The sequence below is a fragment of the Poecilia latipinna genome, unplaced genomic scaffold, assembly GCF_001443285.1.
Source record: "Poecilia latipinna isolate Pla-1442-1.1 unplaced genomic scaffold, P_latipinna-1.0 Scaffold757, whole genome shotgun sequence".
In the NCBI taxonomy this organism is placed as follows: Eukaryota; Metazoa; Chordata; class Actinopteri; order Cyprinodontiformes; family Poeciliidae; genus Poecilia; species Poecilia latipinna.
The window spans coordinates 219769-246611 of NW_015113373.1; the positions used below are offsets into that span (position 1 = coordinate 219769).

At 41.1% G+C, this 26843-nt stretch overlaps 1 protein-coding gene across 1 annotated transcript in view; it reads right to left on the minus strand.

Annotated features, from left to right (window-relative positions):
* Positions 1–26843, minus strand: part of col4a1 (collagen, type IV, alpha 1) — a 51192-nt gene that overhangs the window by 4415 nt on the left and 19934 nt on the right. Inside the window, exons 2-51 of the mRNA XM_015045964.1 lie at positions 19563–19616; positions 16595–16684; positions 16050–16094; positions 15912–15956; positions 15661–15723; positions 15509–15562; positions 15372–15398; positions 15214–15288; positions 15065–15127; positions 14944–14979; positions 14825–14863; positions 13879–13968; positions 13753–13788; positions 13586–13645; positions 13418–13453; positions 13266–13310; positions 13121–13153; positions 12804–12864; positions 12632–12667; positions 11584–11730; positions 11408–11491; positions 11146–11229; positions 10416–10486; positions 10089–10280; positions 9522–9690; positions 9351–9443; positions 9102–9206; positions 8878–8975; positions 7900–8050; positions 7691–7804; positions 7239–7406; positions 6508–6597; positions 6266–6418; positions 6073–6171; positions 5885–5974; positions 5394–5533; positions 4317–4443; positions 4130–4210; positions 3714–3812; positions 2959–3009; positions 2681–2866; positions 2435–2568; positions 2245–2317; positions 1708–1779; positions 1455–1583; positions 1243–1341; positions 946–1158; positions 679–856; positions 483–597; positions 114–286 (exon numbers count right to left, since the gene is read on the minus strand). Coding sequence (XP_014901450.1) covers positions 114–286; positions 483–597; positions 679–856; positions 946–1158; positions 1243–1341; positions 1455–1583; positions 1708–1779; positions 2245–2317; positions 2435–2568; positions 2681–2866; positions 2959–3009; positions 3714–3812; positions 4130–4210; positions 4317–4443; positions 5394–5533; positions 5885–5974; positions 6073–6171; positions 6266–6418; positions 6508–6597; positions 7239–7406; positions 7691–7804; positions 7900–8050; positions 8878–8975; positions 9102–9206; positions 9351–9443; positions 9522–9690; positions 10089–10280; positions 10416–10486; positions 11146–11229; positions 11408–11491; positions 11584–11730; positions 12632–12667; positions 12804–12864; positions 13121–13153; positions 13266–13310; positions 13418–13453; positions 13586–13645; positions 13753–13788; positions 13879–13968; positions 14825–14863; positions 14944–14979; positions 15065–15127; positions 15214–15288; positions 15372–15398; positions 15509–15562; positions 15661–15723; positions 15912–15956; positions 16050–16094; positions 16595–16684; positions 19563–19616 — 4766 coding nt within the window. The remainder of the gene's footprint in view (positions 1–113; positions 287–482; positions 598–678; positions 857–945; positions 1159–1242; positions 1342–1454; positions 1584–1707; positions 1780–2244; positions 2318–2434; positions 2569–2680; positions 2867–2958; positions 3010–3713; positions 3813–4129; positions 4211–4316; positions 4444–5393; positions 5534–5884; positions 5975–6072; positions 6172–6265; positions 6419–6507; positions 6598–7238; positions 7407–7690; positions 7805–7899; positions 8051–8877; positions 8976–9101; positions 9207–9350; positions 9444–9521; positions 9691–10088; positions 10281–10415; positions 10487–11145; positions 11230–11407; positions 11492–11583; positions 11731–12631; positions 12668–12803; positions 12865–13120; positions 13154–13265; positions 13311–13417; positions 13454–13585; positions 13646–13752; positions 13789–13878; positions 13969–14824; positions 14864–14943; positions 14980–15064; positions 15128–15213; positions 15289–15371; positions 15399–15508; positions 15563–15660; positions 15724–15911; positions 15957–16049; positions 16095–16594; positions 16685–19562; positions 19617–26843) is intronic.

The following is a 26843-nucleotide window of genomic DNA, read 5'->3' on the forward strand; positions in this document are numbered from 1 at the left end:
GGGTTAAAATTTTTGTAAAAAAAAAAGTTACCCGCGCCACCCCGGGGGGGGGGGGAAAGCAAACTTTTAGGGGTGTTTTTATTATTCTGACAATAAAAAATTATCGGCCTTACGTAAACATGTCCTCTGTCTCGATGGTGGCGAGCCAGAAGCTGTAGGAGTTGGCGTAGTAGTTGCAGGTTCCTCGGCCGTGACATTCGATGAACGGGGCGCTGCGAAACTCCTCCAGACAGGAGCCAGGAGAGGCCAAAGCCTGACCTGAACCCTCAGCACCTGCGCTGGTGTGCTACGTAAAAACACAATGCAGTGAAACTGAGATTACAGAAAATTTTGTGGGGGATTTCTTTCTGCTCGCCTTCACTAAGCTATCAGCATCACTGATAGCTTCTGCTTTCTTAAATAACAGAAGCTTCCCTACATAGTGTTATGCTTATCACACAATTAAAGCCAAGCTTTTAAGCTCTTAAACAAGATTAATTTACCATGACAAAGGAGTAGCCGATCCACAGAGAGTTCCAGCCTTTAGGGCAAGGCGGGATCCTGATTGTCTGGCTGTGGACTGCGATCACCATGGCCGGAGCTTCACATACGACACACCTACAGTCACATGAGAACAGCGACGCGTGTTGTAGATGGGTCACATGACAACATGAAAGTGGCTGGAGACGCAAAACACACCTGCTGATGAAGGGTTTGATGCTGTCCCCGGTGATGGGGGCCATGCTCATGGGCATCGGCTCCGGTGAGGTGAGCCAGTAGGAGTAATCGTTACGAGACGCGAAGTTGCAAACGTTGTTGATGTTGCAGAACAAAAAGGGCATGGGGCTGAACTTTCGGAGGCAACTGCCTGCCGTACCTATGAAAATAAAAGAGAGACAACCAAAACTTTGAATAGACTCCTCTTGTATGTCTCCGTGTGTCTCTTCCTTATTTCCTGCTGCCTACCTAAGTCTTGTCCATGGGAGCGCTCGTTGCCTTGCACGTAGAGCAACGAGTAGCCGTCATATATTTGAGTGGTTCCTCCAGGGCACAGTGGCACCTCCACACTTTGGCTGTGGCGTGTTACTAGGAAACCGTGGTCCATGGACGACGGGCCAGGCGGACCCACTTGACCTTGAACGCCGTCCGGTCCCGGTGGACCTGGATATCCTCTGGGTCCTGGATACACAGAACCGTTGAAAAATTGGAGAGTAACAGCACAACAGTGAAGATCTCCCTTTTCCTTCGCTGTGCCTTTCTCACCTTCTGGCCCCGGCACACCGGGTTCTCCTTTGGCGCCTGGCTGACCATCGTATCCATGGATACCGGTTTCACCTTTTGGACCCTGAATACCTGTCACGCCTGAAGGTGAAAAAAAAAAGAAAAAACAATCGCAAAAGTTGGAAACGAGGGAAAACTATAACGAGAGGACCCCGGAACATGACGATGCTGCAGTAGGACAGAGAAGAGCTCACCTTGCTCTCCTTTCTGCCCAGGAAGCCCCGGTGGCCCCTGAGGTCCAGGGAAACCCTGATCTCCTGGGACTCCAGTGTCTCCTTTGATGAAGATCTTGGGACCGGGTGGACCAGGGGGGCCTTCATTACCTGAACAAAAAAAAAAAAAAAAAAAAATTAACAAAAAAAAAAAAAAAAAGTTACGAATGAAAGACATCCCAAATCTCATCAAGAACATTTTAACATCAAAACATTTAAAGGTGCTTGTAGTTACCTTTTTCTCCAGGGAATCCTCTGTCACCCGATTCTCCTTTAAATCCAATGTCACCCAAAGTACCTTTTGTGCCTAGATATAGTGAAAATTATTACAATATTACTGATTGAAGTTGTTGTTATTATTATTGTTATTATTATTGTTATTATTTTTAGCCAAAGTTATTTTATTGGCCATTGTGGAAGGCCCAAAGAGGATTTACAAGCTAACTGGTAAATGTTACTCAAGTTGATTGCTCAGAGATTTCTGATTAAATATCAGTGACTCCAGTATTATTGTGTCAAAATATGAAGATGGCGTCGCAACTCAATTTACAACAATTTGACCCCCAAAAGTCTAGAAAATCCTCAGGAAAAAAGCCTAATAATAAGTAACATGCTTCATTTGAGAAATATATTTTACCAGATGGGGGACAATTAAACAGGACACAATTTAAGTGGCATTAACTCTGCATAATGACTGATGTTGGGCTATTTAAGCTGTAGAGGATGAATTACAGCTCGGCTCTTTCAGGTATCATTGTGGGGATTTATTTACCTGGGAAGCCGGCGACTCCCGGTAATCCTCGCTCGCCCTTCTGCCCGTTGATACCCGGGAGGCCGGGTGGCCCCTGGAACCAGTACATGCAAACACATCAAGCAGCTCTTATTGTCGTGCAGCAGGCGTCGTCTAGGCAGGTAAAGTGTTTAGCAAGAAGAAGAAGCAGGAAAAGAGTCTGATAACGTACAGGATATCCAGGAGATCCAGAGTCGCCCTTTTGTCCCGACTCTCCCTGATAACCAGGCCGACCTGCATCACCTTTCTCGCCCTTTTGGCCCTCTCTGCCTGGCACTCCAGCAGGTCCTGGTGCACCTGGTGTTCCTGTTTTTTTTTTGTTTGTTTTTTTACACAACACAATATATTGTCCCCTATCTGAACACTGTGCAGTGTTTTAGGATGGCTAACACAAAGAACGTCATAAATTTCTGGTTACCTGTTGCTCCGACGTGTCCTGTTGCTCCCTGATCTCCTTTGGGGCCTTCCAGCGAGATGCCGGGAAAACCTCGCTCTCCTGGCTCCCCCTGTGGTCCCGGAGATCCTGGAAATCCCTTTTCTCCTTTAATACCAGGAGCACCCGATTGACCAGGCATGCCGGGAAGACCCGGATCACCTTTTTCACCTGGAGACGGAGAGAATATGCTGCACTTGTGGAACGCCGTCGGCTGATTGTTACAGTGGGATCATGGGAATCAGTCGGCGACATATCGTTACCTCTTTCACCAAGAGCTCCAGGAAGTCCAGGCACACCAACACCTGGTAAACCTGCAGTACGGAAAATTTATAGTTTGGTCAATGCAATGTTCTGTGGGTTGAAAAACGGCAATATTCAGTTAAAGAAAACATGAACAAAGTAGTAATAGTTATATTTGCAGATGTTCAATTGCTTATCAGGAAAAAAACAAATTAAATTCTTTTAAAAAGCATTTTAAAAAATTTGATGCGAAAATGTCATTGTGGCATTCTTGTAATGGGTAGGATGTCAAATATGTCTTAAAAAATATAAAATGTGCTTTGCTCAGCAAGAGCAGGGCGGTGTTATAGAGAAGCAAAGCAAAAGCAGCCAAAAGCTTTGCGGTGCGGCCCCTAGTGGTCAGATCGTAGATTACAGCTTCAGATTGCTGCGCTCATCAAAACATAACGCCATATTTTACTGCTTGTAAAGTATCTATGACTGTATGTACAATCTATTGTGCAAGTACCATCATGTGATGAGAGGTGTTTAAAAATACTTTAAAGTTGGAACTTGCTTTTTCATAAATGTGAAGTCAAAGGAAAATGACTCAAGATTTTCAAAGTTTCTCACAGAGAAGTTGTAATCAAAGAACCAAATTTAATAAAACTTTAGCTGAATGTGTAGGAGAGGGAAAGTTAAAGGAAAACTGTTCCACTGCTCTCTTTAAATCAGCCGAGAAATATTTCTGCTCTGGTGAAGCCAATTATTTTCTCGTCTGTAATGAAGGACTAACCTGGGTCTCCTCTTTCCCCAGAGGATCCAGGGATGCCGTCCTGTCCAGCCTCGCCCTTATCGCCGCGAGGACCCGGAGGTCCCTGCTGGCCACCTTCGCCTGAAGAAAAACAGAACATGTAAATTTAGTGTACCTGTTTCACTGCTGTTCACAATGATACGGTCTCTTTCTTCAGATCTGCTTTGATGTTGTGCTTTCTTAAAACATCTAATTTACCCCTACAAATGCCTTTTTTTATTTGAAAAGTATGAAAAAGTGGGAAATGCAGGCAAAAATATTTTAATTATTTAGGCTAGCTTAGGAAATCTGCAAACAATGAAAGTAAATATTTGGCTTATCAAATCAAACTCGTATAACTTATTGTATTTTAAATAACCGCTGCTCTCTCTGGCTGAGGAAACAGGAAGCCTACATACCAGGACGACCTTCACGACCGGGCTCTCCAGCAGATCCGGGAAGTCCAGGACTGCCCTTCTCGCCCGGCCTGCCTGACTGACCTGTAGAATGCAAAGACACAAACAAGGGAAAGAACAACTTTTAAAAATAAATATTTCAGAGGTCCCGGTGGATAAAAATGATGAAAAGGTCAGTCTAAAATCTAACCTGGGTACCCAACGCTTCCTTTGTCTCCCTTTGGTCCCTCCTGGCCGGGTATGCCAGGCATTCCCTCATGACCCTTCTCACCCTTGTCTCCACGGGATCCTGGGAATCCTGGCTCACCTGTCCTGCCCTGGGAGGGTGAAATTATCAGGAGAGTTGGTGAGAGACAGGCAGTAAAACCGAAAGCAAGCTGTAGTCAGAGATGTGCAAAAGCTACAACGATCATCTGATCGACCAAAGACGTCTTCCGTAATTATTTTAAATTTACTTTGTGACTAATTTATTACACATATCAGTGAGGTTATGTGACTATTATGGTTCGCTAAATGTATTTTGATTCTGCTTTTGAAACTGGTGGAAAATAAGCATGCTCTGAGCTTTGTTTACCGCCACGCAGCGTTTTGGAGCAGTTCAGTTTTTCTTTCACCTGACCAGATTATTGTGGCAAAATGCTAAAGCAAATTCTGGTGCTGTCCTCTCAATAAAGTTTTCAATTCTTATGCCATAATCCAAATTTAACAATATTCCAATGCTGGCATATTGCTTATATGACCTAGCCCTGCGTTACTTCTCCATAGCTTTATGCCTGATATCTCTGTTCTGTTTATTGATGTCCAAGAAGCTGCTTGTCCTCCACTGATCTTTAAAAAACGGCCGCAGAGGCCTTCACAGAACAGCTGCACACAGTTGGAATCTAGTCAATATAATAGGCAACATTTTTTCGTCAAATAGTCACATTGGAGTTTATTTTGGGGCGCAAAAGTAAGAGAGGGTGTAAATAAAAAGGCGCTAGACTTTTCAGAAAATTTTCTGTGAGAAATGGTAAAAATCCTGCAACCTGTTTTTCTCCACTTAAGAATTACACTTTTTTTGTCTAACACATAAAATCTCAATAAAATACATGGACGTTTGCTTGTAGCCTGACACGGTGTGAAAGAGGTCAGGTGATATTAGCAAGTTTTCCTAAAATCTCCACAATCTCTGGTGCTGATAAATTTGGGCTTGTTCAGATCAACTCTCGTCACGTCAAAGAACTCAGTGTATGCTGGGAAGCGTTGCCAGTTTCATCCGGCGGGTTACCTTCTCTCCTGGAAATCCAGGGACACCAATTCCTGGCTCGCCAGGTAGTCCCGGGTCTCCTTTTTCACCATCTGTGCCTCTGAACCCAGGATGACCCGGTGTACCGATGTCTCCTTTTGAACCTTTAGGACCAACTGGACCTGCACAACCACACATAAAAGTAAAACAAATGACTTATGAAGCATTAGTTTGTGTAGAGTGTAGCTCACTGTGCTGCAGCCGACTCTTGCTTGCAACATGTCGCTATAATTTAATGATGTCAGTTGATTTTAGATGTGTCAAACTTTTTATAAAATTTACATTTTTCACAAATGAGTACATGTTAATATGGTTATCAATGTAAATGTATGCTTAGCATCTTCTGGACGGTTGCCTCAAAGGTCCTACAACATCATGGAGTCTCTTTAAAACATTTCTTGAAACTTTTGGTGCTGCTGTACCTGTGCAAAAGTAAACATGATGAATTTGAGGTGTTTTATCAATGCACTTACCTGGTATTCCCATCTCCCCCAGGCCGCCTTTTGGCCCCGGAGGCCCCATGGTACCAGGATCTCCGGGAGAGCCGGGATCTCCTTTCTGACCTGAGAAACAGACGCGAAACACAAACAGCCACATGTAGACACCCGCATCTCAAAACTATTGCAATTAAAATGAAGTGAAGTTGAGTGGTTTAAGCTACCTGGCTGGCCAGGCGATCCAGGTTCACCGTCTTTGCCAGCCATTCCCTGTTCTCCTTGAACGCCAGGGTGGCCCCTCTCTCCGGAAGAACCACGTTCACCTTACCGGTGGAGAATTTACGTTAAATAGGAAAAGAAGAAGAAAAAAAAAAAAAAAACAGCAAAAGATCAACGCCTCCATTGCCGAGTGGATACCTGGGTCTCCAATGTCTCCCTTTTCCCCTTTCATGTGCTCCATGTCAGTTTGAGTGAGGTTTCCTGGAGGACCTGGCGGACCCTCCTCTCCCCGTTCACCTTTCTCTCCTTCTTTCCCGGACTCTCCTCTCGGTCCAGTGACACCAGGATCCCCTAGGATGAAATGTCACACAGGATTACTGCTGAGGAAACCAAAGCAGGCACCGGTAATTCACTTAGAGTCATTATTCCGTATGCCTCACCTCTCAGACCAGGTGACCCAGGTTGCCCGGGCGGTCCTGGGAATCCTGGCGTTCCTGGAATTCCCATAACCCCCATTTCACCTTTGGGACCTACAGCAGTCACAGACAAACACACGCTTGAAAAACCACAACTATCGACGGATTCTAAAATGAGTTGAAGATGCTTTTCACATACATAAAAGGATCATAGCTGGTGTTTTTAATCATAACAGTCATTTTACGTAACTAGTTGTTACTAGTTGAAAGAAAAACTAATATTTCGAAGAAGCTTAACAGCTAAGCTACAGGCACATTTAGGCTAAACCAGGAAATCCACAAGGCCAGTTGAAGGGGGCAGGAAAGTGAAGAGTTTTGGAGATGAAATATCAAAATCCAAACAGTTTGACTTAGCATTTAATAATTGAAGAGTTAATAAATCTGCTAGAGTTCCTTCCTGCTGGTCACTGCTGGTACTGCAATTAAAGCCACATAAAAACCAGCCAAAAATCTGACGAGAGACAACTCAGTCTGCTAGTTGTACACTGAAAGATGTTTACAGATTTGAGTTTGAAGCGAACAGATTAGACCAAGAGGAAGAAATGTTTACATGAGACTAGACGTGACTGTCACCAAATACACATTTGAGAACGAAGTCGTAGCGAAGCCGATGTTTGCATAAAGAAATTGGAAAAATAACATTTTCAAAAGATGTATTTATTAGCTCTGAGTGCACTTCCGGTTGATTCTCTCACCTTGGTACCCGATTGACCCGTCTCGGCCGGGTAAGCCCGGCAGACCTGGCAGTCCTTTGGTACCGGGGTCTCCTGGGAAGCCAGGGGCTCCTTTGTCTCCCTGAGGTCCCGGCATATTGAGGCCTGGAGGGCCAGGGTAGCCCTTTTCTCCTTTTATACCTTCTCTCCCTGTAGAAAGCATATGCAATTTTTTTTTCTTTATGTTTTTCAAGATCAGAAATATGCATCCAAAGCTGAAGATATCTATTCCAAGCTAACATTTAGGCTTATAGAGGAGCAAACTTATTTGAAGGATTTTATTTTAGTATGCATTTCCAGCATCATAAAGACTCTCACTCTGACAGAGATAAAAATTCAAACAAAACGTTTGATTTTTTTTTTCAAACAAACATTTGACAAAAATGACAAAATACCTTCAATGAACAAAAACTATGTGCTAAACTTGTGCTTACCGTGAGGTCCTGTTTCTCCACGTGGTCCTTGAGGTCCTTGTGGTCCAGGCAAGCCTTTCCCCGGAGCCCCCGGTTGGCCGACCAGACCGGGTGGACCCGGAGGTCCGACGTCACCTTTTGTTATCAGATGAAATAGTTTCATCATAGTTGGTTCACGGCGTTGACGAAATATCACGAAGTTTAACTGGAGAGTTCCCACATCTTGTTACCTTTAACTCCCTGAGGTCCTGGAGGTCCCGTCTGTCCTTCTGAGCCGGGAATACCTGGGAATCCCCTGCCACCCTTATCTCCAGGAAAACCGGTGACTCCTTGGAAGCCCTGTGCACCTTTCGGTCCTGGAAGACCCCGTCCAGGCTCACCCTGAAATGTTTGGAAAACTGTCAGATATCTAAAAGTAATTTTATATCACAACAAGAAAAAACCTCCAAGAATATTGTTTCATATTAAAAAAACATATGGGCAATGTAGTTGTGAATTGTTTCACAACACAATTTTTGTAGGATGATTGATTTTATTTTTAGGTTAAGTGCACAGTTCTTTCACCTTTTCACATGTTTTGCTGTATAAACTTAGTGTCTAATGTATCTCTTTCAGCACCTTTCTTTTATTTTACTACTACTTTACTTTCATTTAATTAGATTAATTCAGTTCCAAAATAATATTCAAATCTGATCAGAATGGTACATATTGTGTTTTATTTTTTATTTTTTTTTGAATAATCACTTCCGTTATTATTCATAATCGTTGGCCTCCGAAACTGCTCTATTAAAATAAATGTAAATGAAGAATATTTGTAATTGATGCTTCACTTTTTTTTTAATTGCTCAGTGTGTGTCAAGGAACTTGTAGTTTTCAATCCATCACTTTTACCCCTGCAGTAAAACACACGACATGAAGAAGAGGCTAATTTCCATTCATCACCCTTCAAAATGCGGAAAACGAGAAAACAAGCCGTTCAGTTAAGGCAGATGTTACACCCTAAAAACTTCTGTTATTCTACAGCTAATTTTTTCTCCTACGGCTTAACACTGCACCAAAACTTAGGTCTCATTGATATTCTTTAATAGAGGAAAAACAGGAGGATGTCGGTTGAGTTTCTACTACAGCAAACCATCTTGTCCATATCTTTACCCAGAGTTTACAAACAGCACCGGATGCAACACAAACGCATGTCGACAAATACACACTTTTTGTCCAGGCGGACCAGCTTTTCCAGTTGAGCCGTCCTGTCCTGGTCTGCCTGGCTCTCCAGGGAGTCCTGGGGCTCCAGGGATTCCACTGATACCTACAAACACATACAACGCATTTTATCTGGGCTCCTTTTTAAAGTCTCAAAGTGGATATGATCAGTACAAATACTTTTAGTGTACTGTTGGTATTTTTTTTTTGGTTTTCGGGTCATGAGACTCACCTTTGGCACCCGCTGGGCCGGGAAAGCCGATTCCAGGCGGTCCTTGTTCCCCCTTTTCTCCAGGAAAGCCTGGCAGACCTTGGGAACCTGGTTCACCTCTGTCACCTGTAAGAAAAACATTTTTCATGATAAATTTAACAAAGATCGGGGACTGGATTAGAATCCGAGGCTCAAATATGAAGAGAGCACATTGACATTGACACAGAATGACTTCAGATGAATGATGATCATGGCGATGCTGTCACTGACCTTGAAGTCCCGGCATGCCACTAGCTCCCCTCGGTCCAGGCTGCCCTGGGGGTCCCGGAGTGCTACTACCTTTACCTGGCTCTCCTTTCAGACCTGTTATAAAGTAAGACGTTCAGTAAAACGCTGCAGAAACTGGACAGTTGGGCCTGCATCGGTTGTTTCTATGGTTACCAGGTATTCCTGGAGCTCCTGGACGGCCCGGCTGTCCCTGACTGCCTTTCTCTCCTGGATCACCCGGCCGGCCATATCCTGCAGTACCAGGGGGACCCCTTTCTCCAGGAGGCCCCATGTGGCCGGGGTCACCGCCTGGGCCACGTTCACCTTTAATGCCTTCTTTGGCCTGGAAGACATAAAAGAAAAGAAATAAAACATTTTTTTAAGAAATACTTTGCCATTAAAAAAACTATAATTCTTTGAAGTAATTCCAAATTAAACTTTATCAGATTCTATTTTCATGACGTGCATGATCTATCTTTTTGGTTGTCTTGTAAATCTTCACAGATTTCTTCTCTTTGTGATGATTTGTCTAGTCATGTTCTATAATTTTACTTTAATAAAATTGCCATCAGTAACCTAAGGTATTGTGAAATTAATTGTTAATGTTTAAACTTGAAAAAAAAAAAGTGTGAGAATATTTTGTGCTCCTTGAATACCACAATCACCATTAATGCACCATTAATGCAGAATGAATTCATGAGACTATTTAACGGCGTGTATTCACTGTTTTAATGCACTCACAGGTTCTCCTTTGAGGCCCGGTTGACCCGGGAGTCCGTCTCGCCCTGGCAGTCCTTCCCTGCCAGGTTGTCCCTGTAATCCAGGGCGTCCAGGAAAACCTTTCTCCCCTTTGTAACCAGGTGCTATGAAAATGTCTCCGGGTTCCCCTACAGCACCAGGAGCCCCCATCAGTCCAGGAGATCCTGGAGAACCCTGCACAAAAAAAGAGTATACAAGCTATCAGTTTTAGAGACTCACATCACTTAAATATTAATTCTGAACCATCTTCTCTCTTTGGATTTGTCCAGCCGTTGCGTTGTCGACATGCAGAAGCCGTTTTATACTCACAGGTGTTCCAGGCTCTCCAGCTGGACCAGAGCGACCCTTTTCTCCTTTGCCTCCCACTGCGCCTGGTGGTCCTGCCAAATGAAACAGGATGTTGAGTTCAACAGCCCCGCAGCATGTGCTTCATCACATGAAAAACTCAAAACAAAGTTTAGAACTGAGTTAAAGTCAGACACTAGTTCGCAAACATCCTATTAGACAAAAGCTAAGTGCAGTAATATATGAAAACAGTCTGTGTATTTATACCATTTTTATTTAGATGGACCACATATTGCTGCTCTAAGTAACCAAAATAACTGTATAACTGCTCCTTTTTGTTTCTAAATCGACAACCGTTGTGTGTATATAGTATAAACATATTTATGAAATTAGAATAGATGTTCTGAGGAGGACCATTTGTCAGATTAAACGTACCTGTAAGCAGGTATAAAACATATTTCCCATTAAGTCCATATTTATGTTTTTTAGAAACTATTTTTTGTTAGTCTACAAATCAGCTGTAAGCAAAAATATTTATAATTAACAGAAATAAAGGCTTTAAATGTAATCTGTGTAATTCAGTTACTGAAATAAATGATTTTTTTTTTTTTTCAAGATCGTTCATATTTACCAAGTGTGATAAAATGTACATGCTCATCAAATTTTCAATGGTAAACAGAAGTTTTATACTGAAATATGGACATTTTTGTGGAACTACTTTCTTCCCGCAGATGCAGCTCCAAACTACTCCTACCTTGCTCTCCTTTAACGCCTGCAGGGCCAGGTAATCCACGTTGACCGGTGCCGTCACATCTAACACAAGCGTCTCCTTTATCGCCTGGAATTGGGCAAAGCAGCATAATGTAATAATCTATGGCATGACTAAATGAGGTCATGAAGTCAAGCAGCAGGAGTGCTGAATGACACCAAGCACATAAATACTGTTGTTTCATAGAGATAAATGCATTTATTTCTTGATTTTAATAGATGTGGAGTAACTTTGCTGCTATCCTTACCTTTTTGTCCATCCTCCCCTGATAATCCAGGAGGTCCAGGTGGACCAGGGTCTCCTCTCTCCATATTACACTCTTCAGGGTCAGCTAGGAAAGCAACATATGCCGTTTGATGGGTTTGATGATCGAATCTCTTGTGGAGGCGCCGACAAGTAAATTAAAGCATTACTTAGACCTACGTGCTAATCCTGGTGGTCCCGGCGGTCCGACGGGCCCTGGTCTTCCCGGTGGTCCAGAAAGAGATTCTCCATCTCTGCCTCTGTCCCCTTTCTCGCCCCTTTCTCCTTGAATCCCAGGTTCTCCATGACGTTCCTTGCCGGGGCGGCCTGCGATGCACAAAAGTAAAATTAGAGAACAAAAGGCTTTTCACACATTTCACAAACTCCTAACTTTGTTTTTACTCCCTTCAAGGTTTTGAGTAGATGGGAATTTAGCCTTATAGGTAAAGATTTCAGTTATCGTCTCCAAAACTCCCTCTCAATATATGATTTAAAGGTGACCTGTTATGCTTCCTTGAACAGATTAATGAGATTTTAGCTAAGAAGGCTCATTTCTGCCAATTTTGAGTTCCTATCAAAACAAGATCCTTAGAGCCTCATCACTTTAAATCCAAATAAACTGGCCATGTCCCCAACTCAATTTTTACACTCGCAGATGAAAATGGATGCAAATTATACAGTTATACATGTTTGAAAAAGAGCCTCAAGTTCAACCAACAAGAATACAGCGAGTGATTTATTATGGATGGGAGTCAATAACAAAACACTTTTCTTTTCCAGCAGCTCTGTTTGTGCTGCTAGGTGACAAGTTGGGTTTTGCCAGGGTTGCTAGGTAACGGGCTGGGCTTCACTTCGCTGTTGTTGCTAGGTGACAGGTAGAGCCTTCTGATTTGTGACGTTAAATTCTGAAGATTATTACCAAAAAACGCCTAGGTGTTTTGGGCTGTTTTAACTTGACATAAAACGTCCCCTTTAACATAAACAGGGTGACATGTATGCTAAAAACTCCAAAGCAACAACTTTCTAATCTCAGGATTTCCTTAAAGTATCTGAAATCCTGCATTATTTAATAGGCTCCTATTATGAACTGCCTGTTTGCTTAAAGCTAATTTCACAGAGTCAATCCAAGTTACACAAAATATTATAGAAAAATCAGAAAAGTAAAATGCACTCAAATGAAGTGCTGCATCACTGCTCTCACAACAACTGTCTACCAGTCATATTTTACCTGGTGGGCCGGCCTCTCCCTGAGGGCCAGGAAAACCTGAAGGTTAGAAATGAGAAATAAATGAAAACCGTAGATGATGTTAGGAGTGATCACATGTGTCTGAAAGCTTGTGGAACAAGATGCTAAAACTAAAAACACAAGTATTTTTCAGAAAATAACAAGATATCTTTACCCTTTTCTCCCGTTATCCCTGGGAGACCCGGTGGGCCAGGAGGGCCAGGTGGACCTTCAGCCTACAGTGGAGACATTAAATCAGACTTTCACCATTTCATACCAAATTTCTACAAGATCATTCAGCAGCCATGTTGGCATCTGCTCCGGTCTTCATTGATCAGTGTCAGATGTCTAAAGCTTAAAGTAGTCCTGGTTACTGTATGTAATTGACGTTGAATCTGTCTAAATGATTGAATTATTATTACTATTATTATTATTATACTTAATGTAAAAAAAAAAAAAAAAAAAAAAAAACAAATGAGAGGAATTACTTACATAACCCGGTGGTCCTCTTTCTCCTTTATCGCCCTAAAACCAGATGAAAAAAATTAGCCTGTATTTCGTCAATTTGTTTAACATACATGAAACGTCATTTTAATTAGAAATAGAATATGAAAGCCTATAAGCTTCGAGTTGTTACCGACAAGCCAGGGAATCCAGGAACTCCTGAGGAACCTTTTTCTCCCTGCAGGAGAATAGGTTGCACATTAATTATAGATAAAAACTATTAAAGAAAGCTCCTGTTGGAGAGCGTTGCAGATAGATATGAAAAAAAAAGAAGATAAGTATTACCTTTATTCCAAACTCTCCATCTTTACCAGGTTTACCCTAAACAGAGACATAAATGTGTTGTTTAATTTGACCATAAAATAATAAATAAATCCTCTGGGAGAACAAAACATAAATTAATGTCTTGTTCAGTCATGAGCTATTTTGTAGATAAGATCGACAGAAACTCACTCTTGGTCCAGGAGGGCCTTGTTCACCTTTGATTCCTTTCTGATGAGGGAGACAGAAGCCCTAAAAAAAAGAGGAAAGAAATCAAGAGTTTTATTAAAGATTAATGAGAGAAAACACTTTCTCTATTACAAATCTTACGCCATGTCACCTGATTATAAAATACTAACTTTCTCGCCTCTGTCACCCTTCGGTCCTTTCTCACCCTGTGGGAGCATAAAGCGAACAGAAGATAATTAATAACACATATTGTAAACTGTTTTTTAAATTTCATATTTGAAGCAATGAATGGGCACCGGTGGTCCGGGTACAAGAATTGTGGTCTGTCCTGTCGCTTCTTCAGATGGTCCAGGGGGCCCAGGTGGGCCTCTGAGTCCTCGTTCACCCTGCAAAAACATACTAAGTCACTAAAACTGGCAAGGGTAAAAGCAATTTTAATTTATATAAAAAATAAAAAAAAAACTACATTTATACCCTATAAAACACATAATACTTAATATGCTTTATTAGACATAGGGGAAAATGAAAATCATTTAGATTAAGAAAGTCGTTGCGGACAGTAAAGAGAGACGCACCTATAAACGGACCAGATTCAGATGTGGTTTTTTTTTTTTTGTTGTTGTTTTTTTATCTTATTTGGGGCCCAATCTGTGATCCTTTTCTGTTTGGTGAATCCACCATGCAACATTCCTGACAACAACAGTCTGTGGTGAGGATGCTAGTGTTGCTGGAATGAGACTGTGACTCAGACTGTGACAAATAATAAGTTGTACCATATTAAAAAAAATACTGCACATGTATAGTGACACTTTTATGGTGATAGTGGCTGTCATTCGCAGTAATCGGACAGGAAACAAGCAAATGTCCAAAGATTGGGACTCGACTGAGCCACAGATAAAACTGGCCTCCACTTGTGTGATCTCTGCTCTGACATTGTGCCACACTCTGCCCTAAACGACGCGACTTTAAGTACAAATAATGCATAGTAATACAAATAAATAAATAATACAAATAATGCATTGCACAACTATCATGCGTCTCAATCATTAAACATATTTTGCTGATGAGGATAAACACTGCGGAATAAAAAGAAGAAAAATGTGCTTTTAATGTTTATTCAGATAGGTCTACAGTGACTTGTTTGTACTTAAGATATTCTTACTATGTTTGCAGAATGGATGTAGGAAAACTTCACAAGAACATAAATACATCTTAAAATTGTGTCTCTTACAAAGCTCTCACCTTATCTCCTTTTTCACTCACAAAGGCCAACCTGTCACCCTGGAAACAAAATAAAAACAAAGTTATTGATAAAACGTAGTCAAACAACCACGTTGAAGAAAGATGGAGACTGATCTTACTTTCTCTCCTGGAGGGCCGGGAGGTCCAGGATCACCCTGCGAATCGGTTAAAGGAGGTTAAAAATGAGTCCGTCAGGAGGTCTTGAGTTTTTATTGATGCTTTGACTTGTTTTGGACTCACTTTAAATCCTGGGTATCCTCTGAGTCCTGGAGGTCCAGTTGGTCCAAACATTCCAGGTGGTCCCTGGGAGAGAGAGACAAATGGAGGACGGACGTTATTACATTGCTTAAGGTATGCAAGTCCTCAAACAAACACTGTGAAGTACTAACAGGTCGTCCAGGTGAGCCAGGTACCCCTCTGTCTCCTTTAAGGGGGATAATCCCGACCACACCACCAGGATCTCCCTGTAAAAGACGTCAGCATGTTATTACAGTGGAAGATTTAGGAAACCATCTACAGCAAAAATATGAAAGCTCTATGAACTTACTTTCATTCCTTCCATACCTGGGAGGCCCTGAAAGACAGAAGAAGAAATAAAGGAGGCTTATTAGCATAGACAGCGATAAAAACTAAGTCTGTGATTAAGGGAATTGTTCTCTGGTGAGGAGAGCTCCGGCTGCTTACGGGCGGCCCTTGAAGTCCTGGAAAACCATTAAGCCCGTCCATTCCTCTTTCGCCCTGAAACACAGACATCAGACCATCAGCAATTAAAAAATAACAGTTTTGAGAACAACATAAGCATGCAAAGAGTGTAGGAGAAAAAAGATGTAGCTTACTTTGGTCCCATTGCATCCTGGGATTCCAGGTGCGCCTGGCGGACCGTCGTTTCCATTGAGGCCCTGTGTGGTTAGTTGATAGTTAATAATCAAGTTACCAAAAGTACTCCACATGAATCTAACATTCAAAGTGGACTACAACACGGGTGTATAACATTTAGTTGATAAAAGCCTCTGATGGAAATGTTCTTCCATGAATTCCCTGAATTATTTCAGCATGTGGGTCAGGTTGACAGACAAAATGAACTTACTGGTAGTCCTGGGTTCCCTGGAAACCCTGGCAGACCAGGGGGACCCTGTAAAATACAGAGCATGTCCGATTAATACAAAACTAGAGCTGGAGTATTTATGGAAAATATTATTTTTATAACGGATGGTTAATTACTCACTCGCACTCCTTTTAGTCCCGGAGCTCCAGGTGCTCCTAGATCTCCCTGTGGAATAAATTATAGAATGATTAGTATTAAAATATTTATTTATTTAAGAGCTAAAAATGGCCATAACATTTTTTAAAATGTGTATATAAAGAAAATGTGCCATATGAGCAATTAGTTTTATTACAGCAACAACAAGGAAATATATATATAAAAGGAGCATAAATAATTCAGTGTAAAATGCTGCGTATATTCACATCTGTGCATCCCACTTATAAGTATGTATGAATGAGAACACATATATAAGCAAATAAATTTAAATAATAATAATAATAATAATAATATGAGCAGTTTGAACACAGATCTTTGATTTATAAAAAATATTTGTTGTTATTTTAAAACAAGATTGGCAAAAGTTTGGCTTCTTTCATAAATGAATTGTTAGCACAGGTCTTGGAGATTTGGTGAACTTTACCACTTTTTTTTTTCCAACAATTTAAGAAAAACACTAAAACAAGCAGCTTACTTTTAAATGGGTGCTACTGAACGTGTTCATCTACCTTGGGGCCCATTGGGCCAGGAGGGCCCTCGTGCCCCTGCATTCCTGGGAATCCCATGTTACCCTGAAGGCCAGGAAATCCACGCTCACCCTGTGGTAAACATGACAAGAGAGCAGAAAATGCATGTTGTCATCACTAAACACTGTTTACAATAAAAGGAGATAAAACACAGAACACGTGATTGAATGAGATCAGACATTTCAGTCAGAGCAACTTCACAGTCACTCAGGGTCAAATTCAATGGTGGTCGAGTTTGCACATTTTTCTTATTCTAAAACAAGATGTCTAAGTAGTATTATTTCCCTTTTTAAATACAGTTAACAGGATGTAACAAACACATAGCGATAGTCAGTAGAGTTTAATTTTAGAGACTACTTGTAAAACCTTTAGAAACAAAAACCTGCATCATCACAATTAATGCTTTGTATCCCTAAATTAAGCATTTAAATGAATGGATCATGTCACTGTCTACAAAAATGTGCAACATCACTGATGAATTTAGAGAACATTTTCAACCTAATTCTTCCAGACAGATATGTTTAAGGGTTTGAAAAAAAAAGCTTAATCTGGTCTAATAGAATGTAAATATAGAAGAAAATGAATGTTTTCCCTACTTAATGAACCTGATTGCAAATTGTTCCAATAAGCTGAAAGTAATGGACGTGGTTGCATGCATTTAGTAGAATCTGATTCATGAAATAAAGTGCATAGTGGAAGAAAAGCAACTGAAAAAAATGGAGGATATAGCTTTGCTTTATGAACTCCCTCTATCTTATAATGTAAGCACAATTCTTCTATTCTTCATAGAGTCTTGTTTTATGTATGTTTTTACTTACCCTATTTTCCGCGCTATAAGGCGCATCTAAAAACCTTCAATTTCCTCAAAAGCCGACAGTGCGCCTTATAATTTGGTGCGCCTTATATATGGACCAATATTGAGCCACAACAGGTCTAGCAACTACGGTAAGCAGCCGCCGACATGCGTTAGGTTTTCTGTCACTTTATTATTTCTGCTATAACTAATGAATATTCGCATATAAAATTAGTCAATAGAGTTTAATTTGCATTTTTTATGTCTTTGTGTCATGAGGTAGATCTCAGGTGGCTGGTGAGAGAAAAAGTAGATCTTGCTCTCAAAAAGTTTGGGCACCCCTGGTCTAGAATCAGGTAGTCTGCAGGTCATTTAGCACCACGTTCTCCACGAACATGCTGTGAGCGAATGGAGAAGGGTGACCATCGTCCGGCCAAGTCGTGGAACGCTCTCCTCGCCTACCGGAGTCGGACTGTTTTGTTGACATTCTTTATGTCAACAAAGTGGCTTTAGACATTCATCCTTCAGTGCAGCTCCATCTAGTGGATGCATAACGTAACTCCAGCCTCTACTGTAGTGTCTATTCTATGCGCCTTATAATGCGGTGCGCCTTATATATGAAAACAGTTTTAAAATAGGCCATTCATTGAAGGTGCGCCTTATAATCCGGTGCGCCTTATAGTGCGGAAAATACGGTAATTATTTAGCCCTGGTGAAGTCCTGTTCAGGATGCGCCTTGGATCTCGCTCACTGATCCATGTAAGGATAAATGGGTATTGAAAATTGATGGATGGATTTATCCAGATGGTGACCTCCTGAACTGACTTAGAGCTATTCCACTGTGAGACACTAGATGGCAGCATCATCCTAAGGCAAGACTATTAAAAAAAAAAAAAAAAGCAAGAGAAAAACTTATATGGTAAAGCTATTATTTTAGGGTTGATTCCCACAACACCAGGCTTGCATCAGTCAAGAGAAACATTGCATGTAAACCTATGTGGATTACCTCTGTGTTACCACGGCAACTACAAGTTGTACAACAAAAGGAAGTAATGACATCACTGTTAAAAAAAACAATTGGACGTCAACGCCTTTCGGGGGATTTAAAAACACAGAGGAGCTCTGAGATTACAGCGACTGGCTGAACTCCACAAAAAACAAAGCCATGGGAGGATTTTCTGTGCAGGGATGTTTGGCTTTTACTGTTGTTTGAATCTGAAAAGCCAAGAGACTAAAACACTCTGCGGGGATCTGATAAAACAACAATAGCGCGCAGCTCCTCTAAAGCAGAAAGAGCTCAGTTACTGAGTAAAGCAGCTGAACTTGTACAACGTTGAATCAGTAGACTTTTCTAACTTCTGGCTAATACCCTGACAGCATATAAAACATAAACATAACATGATAACACAATTAGGAACATATTAACAGATCATTAAGCACACCCTTACTGTGCTTATGGATCTGTTTCCATATTCATCTTTCAACAGGAACTAAATACTCTCATCAAAGGTAATTAAAGGAAAATCCGTAGCCGCCTTAGCAGTGTCTAGAGGGAAAATGTATTTCAAACAAACTTCCTCTGACCTACTGAGCTGATATCCTTTCTCTTATGTTCCTGTTTAATGATTATCACTAATCTCAGCGTGCTGACAGAAGAACGGCTCACTGGTGTGTTGTGGCCTCTGTGTGTCTGTAACTGTAAGCTTCCCTCCATCTGATGGGATTAAGACCTGTAACCCAGCTGTGTGAGCCGACACGCTCTAATTGAAACTGATCTCTGTTCGCGTCTGGCTCTCTGTTCCGAGTCCAAACCCACTGCATGTTTACCTATAAGTTCAACTTTGGTCTTAAACTCTCACAAAGTTTTTTTTTTTTTTTTTTTTTTTTCTTCATCTGACCAGAGCAGCTTGTTTTACGCGTCTCCTCCACGGCTTGTGGGAAACTGCAAACGACTTAAGATGTTTCTTATTTCTCAAAATATTTAAGACCATATATAGTATTTGTTTATGCACTTGAAAGTTACACACTGCAGTAAAACACATTAAAGTTTGTGGTTGTGACAAAATGTGAAAAAGCACAGGGATAATAATAATAAATTTGCAAGAAGCATGCAGGTGAAATCCCACAATAATAAACAGGTAAACATGAAAGTCTCACCTTGGCTCCCTTCACTCCACTGCAGTCACATTGTCCACATGAAGCTCCACAACCCTGGAAATAAAAAGAAAGACATAAAATTTTGACGCTGCAGGAAAAAGCGCATTTTGGCCACACGAGGGCAGTAGAGGCATGTTATGAATACCTTCTACCTTTTATGATCTGCTGTTGATTGGAATATGTTTGTTCAGCCAGATATTTAATGAACCATATTAATTATGTTAAATACAGATTTTCTATCACAGAATATGGAGATCACTAGAGGAAAGGAAATGAACCAAACTTTTTATTGTTGAGCTTTTCAGCTAAAAAGTGAGAAATGTATCACTAAATTTAAAGGCTGATTCATTTAATCTCTTGTGGCTTTCATTTTTCACCTTGTCACCACTGAAGCCCCTGCAAGGAGTCACCTACATGCAGCCAGAAAGGCTTGAATGCAGCTGGTTTGGACCCTCCACCGCCCACCAACACCCACCCTGCTTCCTTCCCTCTGTGGTCTCCAGAGGCCGGAGCCTGGGAACTGGCCTGTGCTGTCTTGGCTCGGTCTTTCCACATTGCTTTTTCTCTCCCTCTTCCAGCTGTTGCTAGACTCACGTGTAAGGCTTCCAGCCAAGATGCTGTCAGAGCGAAGGGAGGCTCTGCACGATCGGGAAGAAAAGTACACAGCTCCTCTCACCACACGTATTTCTGCCTCTCTCCGGTTCTCACAGACGCAGAACAGACAAATAAACAGCTCTTCTAATAATAACAACGATTACTCATCGACTTTCCAACCTGGGGAAACATGCAGAATTTCACCCGATGGTTTGTCACACCTTAACCTCCAACTCAGTTACTTATAATTGCTGTTGCAGTCCAGCATACCTGCTAATTGAATCAATATGCAGACCTGTAAAGCATGCAGAGCCACAGCAATCCCAGTGCACTTGTTCTCCTTGTTTTACTGCACGCATGTGCCCTACAACATTTGTGTTGTCTCACATCCAGCTCCTTAAAAACACTTCTCACTCACTCGCATCTCACCTCCCCGCTTCCGGTTACCTAATTGCTTCGTTTTTTCCAGTCATCCAACAGGACAACCTAGAAAACACCTGCTTCAGAGCAAACTAACGTCACGATGGAGAGAGAGAGAGCGAGGGGGGAAACAAATACTGACGGTGTGAAAGCAGAACATGTGGGCTTTATTATGGAAAACTCTGTCACAGCAGTAAAAAAAAAAAAGTCCTGCTGTTTGATCAGACTCAGCCAAACTGAGCAGACATGCCTGCACGTTGGAGTGTGTGGCAAGGGGCTCCTCGCCCTCACCCCACTCTGTAATGTCTGCTGGATCTCTAAGCAGATCTCGGTAATCTGCAGGTAGATAAGAACAATAGCTTTCTTTGATACCCCCCCATCTTCGTCCTTTACACATCTTCACAAACCCAAACAGCAGCTGGATCTTGACGGCTCAAAGGCTCATAGGACATCTGCACAAAACGCATGTCTTGTTCATGACTCTTGGAATCGTAGATTAGATCCGAGTGATTTGGGATCTGAGTCACATTTTTAAGGAGATTTAAAGTGGATCTTATCACGCAATTCCTCAGGTAAATAAAGAGGCTGCAATGCTGAAAGGCAGGAATGGCTTAAATGTGAGAACTAGTTCATACGGAGATTGAAAGCTAGGGCACAGAAATGTTTTTAAATGCATGTTCAGCTCCGTAGACTTTTCTGTTATGTGTGCATCAGGAACTTTGTATTGTTCAACTTTCCTCCACGGGTTCTGGAGGACCTGTGTCTGTCAGATAAAGCCAACTAACTGTCAGGAAGCTAATTTATTACATCTTTACTGGGAAATGTGTGTCCTACAAAAGCAAAAAAAAAAAATTAACAGTTTAAATTACATAATGTATATTTAAGTTTATTCTTGATAACCTTACACATACGGTGCTATGAAATAGTGTTTACCAGTCATTTCTTCTGGTTTTCAGTCTTTAATATTTGAACTCAAACAAATTTTAAAATTAGGTAAATATAAATAAGTATAGTAAATAAAATAAGCTGTTTTCGGGTGTTCACATTAAGAACAAAATGTCACAGATTATCTTTTTACAAACTGAACTTACTATTTGGCTAAAATCTGAAGTCATGGTGTATTTTTTAAAGGGTTTCTACTTTTAGATCTTCATGTTGGTCAAAGAGTTTTTAGCTGCAGTTCATGAAGAAAGTCACCAGAAACATGTGTCTTCTCACATCCAACCACTTAAGAATCATTTCCAGCTTACCTGACCTTTCTAAATGACTACAAATAAATCTGATTGAATTTCCTCTCCCTCCAGCATTTTTTGTCTAATTTCTATTCATTAACGATGTCAGCCATCTCAATATTTCCACCTCTAAGTCATACTGCTCTCTCATCAAAAATAATTAGCTCTGATTAGGACATTAAGCTGCATACAAGTTACAATCCCAGCAACATTTAACTTTTGTAGAACAGAACAGTGAGAAACTATACATATATTTAATTTAAAAATCCTCAAAGCTTTTTCTGAAATATATATATATATATTTTTTAAGATGTCGTCATTCGTGCAGGAATGTCGGAACTGGAGGCGGTGAGAAAGTAGGAAAATGAAGATGATGTGACTCTGCCCAGGCAGCTTGATCTTCCCCAGAGCAAACAGACCCGAAGCTCAGGCCCAGCGGTAATGAGTATTAATGTCCACAGTGAGTATTCAGTGGCTGGTGAGACAGTGAGCTCTGTATCAGATCCAGTAAACCTCTGCAGCAGACGGCCTCACGTGTTCCCAGACAAGTGTTTGTTTCATAGCCGAGTCAGGATGGCAGGTCGTCTGGATCTCTCCAAACTGTGAAAATCACCATGGCGAGTGCTGGCAGGTTGCTTACATTTCCTGGACGCTGCACAAAACAGTGCCTTATCATGACTGCGTGTACATGACAGTGTTTGTGATTGTTTACCGTGGCCGGAGCTGGCAGGGAAACACCGAGCTGAAGGTTTGTTTTAAAAGACAATGTTATAGATACAGACAGGGCCGACGGCGAGGAGATGGAGGAGTGGGTGTAGCTGCCGGGATCTGTGGCACGTTCACAGGCTATAACGTTGCAGAAAGAAGTCTCTGATTGCGGATGTGTGTCAGAGGCACTGCAGGTCACATGTGATGAAGAATCTTCCCAAAAGATGTTTGATCAACAGTCTGTTGATACGTCTGACATCATGGGACAGAAAGCCACAGCTCTGAGACAATCCCTGGAGAGGAAGTGATGAGCAATGTTTGCTCTGGAGATAAGAGGTGTCAGTCTGCAGGGAGTGCTGGTCGAAAGATGCTGACATGAAGTCGGGAAACGTGTCAGTCCAAATGAAAATCAGGACTGACTGGGCTTTTTAAAATCAGACACTGATTAGAAATGTGGTAAATGCAGTAAATTTAAGACAGAAGGAAGAAGAGAAGGTCAAGGCACGCATTTCACTTTAATCAGGTTTTGCTACAAACAGCATCTTCCTTTAAACTCTACTTCCATGTCCTGATGTGTGGTTGTGGCGGTAAGGAAAGACGCAGGTGAGCCCAGGTAGGCATAATGAAATGATGTTTAATGATGAAAATCCAAAACAGGTGTAGAACAGGGAAACACGGAGGAGACATCTGACGAGGTAAGACGTCTGTATTTAAGTCCACAACAGGTGGACTTAAATACACAGGGAGGGTAATCAGGGAAGGAGACACACCTGGGAAGCAATAAAGGGGAAGGAGACAGGACACCACAAGGACTCACAGGGGAACAGGACTAAATAAACACAGAAAAACCTAGAAATTAATACACAGAAAACACAGAACACAACACTTTAAGCTCAACAGATAGACTTCAGCTGCTAGTGTTCAAGTTTTAAAAGCTTGATAATCAAAAGAGACAACTTCAATTTTTTCCGTCTAATCAAACAATCCTCCACTGAAGTTAAACTAGAACTGACATTTTCTAACAAAGGTTTAAGCCAGGAGAATTTTGGCAAGGAAATATCTTGCTTCTGGTTTTTATCTGTATTAAATAGCTTGCTTTACACTGAAATAAAAGCTCATGATCCAGTGGATTAGTTCCACATGTTTTAATGTAAAAAAAAAAAAAAAAAAAAAAAAAAACATATGTGCATTTTCAATGTGCTTTCATTTTTCACTGGCTTGAAATACTCTGTTTTAGGTTTTCACGGAGAACCTAAGCGAACATGGAGAAATAGGGGCTCCGTAGGTTTTGGACATGCATGTGGTCAGGCTTTCAGAACACTACCCTATAATGACAACATTTGAGCGTATTCTTTGGGGGGGGGAAAACTCTCTGTGGTGTTTAGTTTGTATTTTAAAACTTTCCAGACCGCAAACGGTACTACGCAAAAAAGTGTTGCATAATTTAAACGGTAAACTGTTTAACCTAGAAAGCATGTGTGACTCAGTACTTCTAAAGCTACAAAACACTCCACAATTTTACTCGTAGAGGAGAAAGAGACAATATTCTCACACTAATTAACATAGTTTGCTGATTTAGCTACCCACAGACCAGATTTCCTGTTCATAACTTACTAATAATGAGATATCAGGTGTAAAATACTTGGCTCTAATTCTTTCTCAGGAGAATAAACCATAAAATTTGCTCTGTGGTTTCTATTTATTAGTTGTATGACTCAGATCTTCTGTTCTTTCCAGAATGGCTAAAACTACTCATCAGGAGCAGCAGCCAACCTCCAATAACGGTACAAATAAGTTCCCTTAATTTTCCCTGAGTGCAATTGTTAGTTTCCTTAACATGTTTCCACTCTTGTTTTTTTTTTTTTTTTCTTCCAGAGGAGGGCAGAACCATTCCCATCCAAGCAGCTGCTCCAAACGGACTGTACATGCAGCGCAACAGCTGGAGCTGTTTGCCTGCATCTCTTGCACCATGTTAAAGGAAGCAGAAGATCACACAAACATCTGGCCAGTGTCTTCAGCAGGTTTTGCGTTAAATCAACACCACATTCCAGGCACATTCCTCATGCTGCAACCTCCTACCACTGCTGAAGTCTTCCATAAAGCTCAGCAATGTGCATCTCCAAACCACACATATGAAAGCAAAGATCTTAGGATCTGACGGAAACAGTGAAAAAAAAATTAAAAAAATAAAAATTAAACTTGCTTTATTGTTACTTAAACAGAACCCTGGCATTCTGTAATGGGTTTTTTTTCTTCTTCTTTTTTTTTTTTTTTGCCATTTTCTCTGTTATCTCCACTGCTTGGAGCGCCGAGGAGCCTTCCTTCCACACTGATATGGATTTCACTGATAAATAAGGCAAATAAATCAGGCGTACATTTTAACTGCTGCTGAGCATGCCAGAGATTCCTCACGCAACTCCACTGTAGCATCCACACAATAGGTTTCCTTGTGTCGCGCAGTCAAAGCCAGAATTTTCCAGATCAGTCCTAACAGAATAGCTGCATGCCTTTTTATTAGCAGTCCCTCTGATTTTTATGGAGTAGGCTGTACTTACAGTGCAGTTTGATACATTGTTGCTGCAAACTTTAATGAATTTCATTGGATAATTTTAATCATTGGTGTAATCTGGACAATTATATATGGTTTTCAAATTGTCTGTACTGAGCTCCCATTTACAGAGATGCCTAAAGGAAACCCTGTGGAAAATACCAAAAGCCAATCATTTGCATGGAATCGAGTGTGTGTAAAACACACTTAGCATAAATACAGACGTCCAGCGAAAGACTCAGAGGTTTGTTGGAGATCAATAGTAAATAATCACCTCCATGAAGACCAAAGAGAGCACCAGGTAGGTCAGCGATAGAGTTTTGGAAACATGTAAAGGAGAACTATCTTATAAAACAATATTTAATCATCTAATATGGTACTGATCAATCCATAATCTGAAACTGGAAAGCGTACAGGACAGCTCTAAATTTCCCCAGACATGCTTTCTATCTAAGCTGACAAACTGGAGAAGGAGAATGTTAACCAGTGAAGACGCAGAGAGGCCCAACTCTGGAGGAGCTGCAGAGATCCTTAGCTTAGGTGGAGGAGTCTGTCAGTGGTAAAAATGTTTGATGGAAGACTAGCAAGATGGAAGCCACTATCAATCAAAAGAAAGTCATATGAAGTTTGCCGCAAGTCAAAGAAACTGTGCAAATGTGATATTGCTCTATATATTTAGTATAGGTCACAACATGTTCATGTGTTACAGCGGAACAATTGAAGTCTAGATCTAAGTCCAAGTGTGACTCTTTGGCAAAATTTTAAAAAACAAATTTCCAAAATTTGGAGCTCCAAAATGAGTTTGTTTCTGTCTAAGCTTTATGTGAAAGCTGCATTTGACAGGCGTGGATCTGTACCACAGGAGGGGGGACAAAACCAAATTTCAAACATTCCTGCAATCTAGACTATCACAATCCCTCTAAATACAGATTTGCCCTGCGAGGTTAGCCATATTATTGCTTCACACAGTTTGTGTGTTTATATTTTGCGCTGTGTTTTGGGCGTTTGGCTGTTTGGGTTCTCAAGTTGGCTCATCTAATTACATTTGATGACATCCGATGAGATTTTAGTTCTGTGTCCCAACAGTAAACATTGTGCAACCTTGCTAAGTTGTTAGCATATCTGAACTTTTACAGAAACATCTGGGCCCTCTTGCAGACTGACTGCAGTAACAAGTCCAGTGGCACAGCACTTTTTCTTCTTCTTACATGTGCCAAAGCGGAGCCAGCAGGCACCCGTCTCCTCTCAGGCACAGATAAAACTCCTAAAAGACAATTACAAGGCAATCTACTGAATCACCGTTATGAGCCACAAAATGGGATCCTGCTCTGTCACAGCCAATTTACAGCACTGACACACGTGTTTGGCTTGCTGAAATCATCCATATAAATGTACCCACTGCATTAAGCCACAGATTATAGTTCCCATATGGAGACTATTAGGATAGCTTTACCATATAAATGTCTGCAGGTCCCAACATGGCAGCTGGACTCGTTAGGGAAAGACAAATGGGACATTTATTGGGGATTAAGCCGTATTATGACTGCAATCATCATGATGTGTAGATAAGAGGACCCAAATGCAGAGCGGCAGAGACGTAGAGAAGATGATGAATGGAAAATGAAGAAGAAAACTTCCAAAAATCACAGAGGCACAGGGAGCCAAAACGGAGCAAAAACATGAATTCAGGACAAGACAACAGGGGAACCAGCAAGGAGGAACTGAAAAAGAGTTGTATATATATATATATATATATATATATATATATATATATATATA